This window comes from Helianthus annuus, chromosome 10 (assembly GCF_002127325.2).
Source record: "Helianthus annuus cultivar XRQ/B chromosome 10, HanXRQr2.0-SUNRISE, whole genome shotgun sequence".
Taxonomy (NCBI): Eukaryota; Viridiplantae; Streptophyta; class Magnoliopsida; order Asterales; family Asteraceae; genus Helianthus; species Helianthus annuus.
Window position 1 is genome coordinate 98,440,687 of NC_035442.2, and position 5,720 is coordinate 98,446,406.

Here is a 5,720-nt window from a genome sequence, read left to right on the forward strand (position 1 = left end):
TGGAAAGCTAAACTCGAGCTCGGCTTGGTTTTAAACCGAGCTGGTTTGACACAGCTTGGTTTGACTCGATTTTGAAAAGAAAAATTAATACATGCCTCTCAAAATTCAATAATTTAAAATATTATTCAATAATTCAAAAGAAAATATTTAAAATAAACTCAACCTAACATATTATAAGCGAAAATCAAGTTTTAACAACACAAAATATGTTCTTAATTTCAACGAAATACAATATAAGTTCATTAGCATGGTAATCAACCTATAAATATGGTATAGATATCAAATTACACTCCAAACCACATGTAAATAATAATCAATTTTTGTGATATATTATATTGTATATAGAAATAAAATATATTAAAAGTAAAATAATCCGAGCTAAGCCAAACCGTACTGTTATGCGAACCAAACCGAGTCGATTCGGCTGACTTTTAAACCGAGCCACATCGAGCGAGGTTTTTCCAAGCTAAATCCGATAAAGCTCTGAGCCACCAGCTTTTTTACAGACCTATTACCCATATCCTATTGCGGAAGATCTTATCTCCTACCAAAAAAATTACTTTCAAACGACAAAATACATTGCACCAATGCAGAACATCACAATTATCCAACCATGGAACCAATATTTTTTTACCGGAAAAAAACAGCATAGCAATAAAATCCAACAAACACAAACCAATTTTAAATGATTTATTATGAGAGATATCTATCACCTTCAAGAATCCCCACACCTGATCTGGTAGCAGATGTGCAGATGCAGGTGGGCACACAAACTCCATACCCAAACAAACAACAAATATCTATCTAATCAAACCCATCTTCAACAAAACAAACAACAAAAATATCTTTAAAGAAACCCTAATACTTCTTACATTCCATATGTCAATAATAATAATAATCATACATACATACCATTCCATTCCATTTAAACACCAACTAAACTATTTTTCTTCTAATATATTTAAGAAAAGACCACAAATCTGAAACCCTAATTAAAGGTGACCATCATCAAGATTAAAACCAGCACAAACAAAAAAACAAGCATTTGGTCACCCATTGATTCTTTAACATAGACAGTGAAAAGGAAAGAGCACAAAGAAGGTAAAAAAAAGTAAATGTGAACACACATTTACCCTTCATCCTCCTCCTCCAGATCAACGGTTGCTGGAATTAGGGCATTCACGTGCAAAATGCCCATCTTCCCCACAGTTATAACAACCGCCACCTCCACCTCCACCTCCACGGCCGCCGCCACCACCACCGTAACCACCACCTCCACGTCCACCACCGCCATAACCTCCACCACCTCCACCGCCCTGCGGACACTCCCTAGCCATATGACCACTCTCTCCACACTTGAAACAACCGTTTCCACCACCACCACCTCCATAACCACCGCCTCCGCCGCCGTAACGACCACCACCGCCTCCATAACCACCGCCACCTCCGCCATAACGATCACCACCGCCACCGCCTCCACGTCCTCCGCCATTATAACCACCGCCACCACCTCCATAACCTCCACCGCCACCGCGTCCTCCTCCGCCGCCGCGAGTGCTACCCTGAACCGGACCTTCATCAGGACCGGTGACGTCAGCAGCTTTCGTCCGGCCGTCAGATCCTTCTTCAACTACATACTCTACAGTTTCTCCGTCACCGAGGCTCCGAAAACCTTCGGCTCTGATAGACGATTGGTGAACAAACAGATCTTCGCCGCCGTCATCCTGCGTAATAAAGCCGAAACCTTTGCTGTCGTTGAACCACTTCACGGTGCCGGACTTTCTAGCGCCGTCGTCAGCCATTTTGTCTGTGAATAAACCCTAGAAATCGGAAAACCCCCAAATGTTATGTGAGAGAAAACCCTACTCTCTGTATATAGATATGACTGTGAGTGTGAGGGTTACTCTGTTATATATATTATTATTTTTTCTGCTAAGGGGTAAAATTGGGATTTAGTTATCAAATTTGGCAGGTTTGATCTAACGGTTGGGGATAAACTATTTATGGTTGATGTGTTTTATGCCGTTCAATTGGTGATTTGGAGATAAAGTTTTGTCACAGAAGAATTATACGAATTTTGACTTTTAACAGTAAAAAAATTTAGTACTACCTCCGTCCCATTAAAAGTGTCTTATTTTGAATTTCAAAGACTTTATTTATAAATTTTGACTTTAATTATATATTTTTGTGTTATATAAAAATTGATGAAAATTAACCCGATAAAAACACTTGTAAATCACACTCAAATCATATAACTTTCATCAAGTATTATCTAACACAAACAAAATTATTTAAGGTCAAAGTTTATAAATAAAGACTTTGAAAATTCAAAATAAGACACTTTTAATGGGACGGAGGGAGTAATTAAATTAAAGTACATTTAAATTGAAATTTTACTTGGGTGAAGATTTTTTTTAATTTCTTTTGAGAATATCATTAGGTCACACGGTGTCTGCGTTAAAAAATGTCGTCGTTGTTGCTCAACACTGACTTTCACACCATCCCGTCCATAGTGTTATTCAAAGGTCGGGGAATCTCTACCGGCGTGAAGGACATTTTGCAGACGACGTTGCACGTGATTGATGGACGTGAATGCTAGCCAAACCCAACGGCTAATTTTTAAAATTTAAAAAAAAATACCTTTCTTAAAATTTATAATTTCACACTATAAATACAACCAACATCTTCACCCAAATTTATACGAACTCCATAACTTCTTCATTTTTATACTAACTTTTCCACTTCAACGCCGTTCCACTTCACCAAAAAAAAAACCGATGATGGCAACCGTGGCGTGGACCGAAGAGGAGGATATTGCACTTTGCGAATCATGGGTCGAAGCTTTGAGCAAACCACACGCGGGGTAGGCGCACAAGCGGTCCTTTTTGGAGGACAATCCGACAACACTTCCAAGCCTATATGGGTCATAACAACCGAACAGTCGACTCCCTCTCGTCACATTTTAGGACGATCCGTCTTGACTGCAAAAGATTCGAGACAATCCACACATAAAATGTGTTTTACATAAAACGTAATGGACTAAAAACACAATAAAATATGTTGTTTCTAAAACGCAATGGCTGAAAAACACAAAGAAATGTCTTTTCTTTGTAAAACGCAATAGCCTAAAAACACAAAGAAATGTCTTATTTCTAAAACGTAATGGCCAGAAAACACAAAGAAATGTCTTTTTTCTAAAACGCAATGGCCAGAAAACACAAAAAAAATGTCTTTTACCTAAAACGCAATTAACTAAAAACACATAAAATGGATCTCATTGATGATGAGATCCATTTTATAACCTTGATTCCATTTTTAACCTTTTTGTACTCTGAGATTCGATACAAGTAAAGGGTTGTGTTACACTAAATGCATTTTCATCACACGGCACCGTTGCACGTTTAAACGCTTTATATTCGCAAACTCTCAACGCGAACGCTACATGAATCATAGAGAATTATGCTACTTTATTTGCCGAGTGTGTTTGTTTGGTTACCCCTCGTCTCCGCATTCGCTTATCACGATTAAAAACGCTAAATCGCAAACATTATTAGTAGTAGTAATTTTACGTTGTGTGTTCTTATATGCTTTACTTGTGTGTGCTTTATATGTGTGGTTTACTTCTTATATGCTTTACTTGTGTGTTCATATATACGCTACTCGCACAACTCGATTTATCACTCTAAAACGCAACGCAACCCGATACTCAGTGTTACGCTAAAATACTTAAAGTACCAATACTAACCAACGCAACAAAACGCATTAAACGAGCATCCTACACGCGAAACGAAGAACTCGATACATAAAACAACACCTTCGAACGACGCCAGCTGGCCTCGTATGAAGGCAGCTACTTCGAACGAATGCCTTCTGTTCGAACCCAGCTTCTCTATAAATACTCCCTCACTTCTCATTCATTCTCACTTGCTGATTTTCATACCGAAATGCTGCCGAATTGTTGTCCAACTATTCTCAAGTAAGATTTAACAGTTTTATATGATTACACAATGTTTTCCACTTTGATTTTCCACAAGATTCACTTTGATTTCATTAAAACTCTTATATTCTTCAATCAAACTTCCTCTTTTTCATCATTTCACAAAGAACTTCATCTTTTTCATAGAAAACCTTCATTCTTATTACAAACTCTTCATCTTTTTCGTCAAATCTTCTTATTTTATCACGGTTCTACACTTAACCGAGTGTATTGGGCCTAGCTACGGCTTCCCAAGTTAGAAATCAGTTGATTTCACACTCACCAAGTGCTAGATTTAGGTGAAAACTCTTTAAAACCATTCTAAACTTGATTTTCACACTAAAACGGACCTAAAACGGCATGTATTTCGTTCACTGAATAGTGGAATGAGGTAGTGTCGAAACCGGCTTGAATTGGACTCGAAAATACATCCGATTCAGACGAAAACGCAGCTCTGAACGCCAAGAACAACCACAAATGCGAGCTAGACTGTTCTTTGCGAAGCCTGGCTTCATACGAAGGCACTGCCTTCGTACGAAGGCACTGACTTCGCGCATCACAGCCCGATTCTCATTTCTTGACTCAGACAAAGACCTCTCCGACTCTTGTTGGAGGGATGAACACTCGATTTTCCGAAGACAGACGCGAAGACACTCGATTTTGGACAACAGAAGCCACACTTGTGTGAAGACCCACCTTCGTACGAAGGCACAGCTTCGTACGAAGCTTCTGTTTCCCACCGACACTCTGATTTTCAACCGTTTCAGCACTTTGGATGACTTACGCTTCTATTCCCGTACGCAGGCTGCTCCGGCACTCCCTTCAATCCATTCTCAAACCGTGTTTACTGTTAGATACGCACTGTGAGTATACTCGAACCCATTTTCGTTCAACGCACTTTTGGGTGTTACATACGTTCGCTATAAAAAACACACCACACAATGCAAACACTTTATAAGCGCTAACCGTTCCAGCATGTTATACGTGATTAGTTGAATGCTTGTTGTTATGCTTATACAATGAATACTTGCTCGACCGCCTTTAGCAACGATAATACTATAGTTTGGACTCAGCACCTGTTTGTTCAGGGGTTTCTAAGGATCACGTACTTTACTTCACGTGTTCGCTTCGATGAACATGTGTTGCGCATACTCTACTTGCAGTCACGTGGTTAGGATGTATCATTGTTGGTAGTTTACATGCTTCACCCGTTACGTGTTACATGCTGGTTATGTGTAAATGCTTTTTATACTGTATTTATGAATGATGTGTGCAAAATGAAACATATAAATTACATCAATTGTGGCATAAAACTAACCCTTTTTTAGTACTAATGTTGGAAAAAGCGTGCTTTTGTCTTCCTTTTGTATTTTCAGGATTAAATGAGCTCAAATGAACAAAAGAAGCAAAAATGCAGCTAAATCTAACATAAATACAAGAATAGGAATAAACGTGGCATACCCGACCCCTCGACAGCATCCTCCCAAACAAGAACAAGAAAACAGAAGGCTGAACACGCCCCGTGCTCAATGAGCACGGGGGCGTGCCCAAGTGTCTGCAGAAAAGACAAAGCTGTAGAAGCTTCTATCACCCACCACGGGGGCGTGCCCAGCGGACACGGGGCCGTGGTCAACTCTAAGATTCGCAGAATCTAAGGAAATCTTGATAGTACATATACGCTTCTGCACACGGGGTCGTGCCCAGCGGACACGGGGGCGTAGTCAAGTAATGCAGACAAACTGCA

General features: G+C 39.5%; 1 protein-coding gene across 1 annotated transcript; it reads right to left on the minus strand.

Annotated features, from left to right (window-relative positions):
* Nucleotides 1–842: 842 nt before the first annotated feature.
* On the minus strand, nt 843–1,894 carry LOC110885448 (glycine-rich protein 2). The gene has a single exon (XM_022133136.2). The coding sequence runs from the start codon at nt 1,800–1,802 to the stop codon at nt 1,155–1,157; it is 648 nt and encodes a 215-aa protein (XP_021988828.1). The 5' UTR covers nt 1,803–1,894; the 3' UTR covers nt 843–1,154.
* Nucleotides 1,895–5,720: the final 3,826 nt, after the last annotated feature.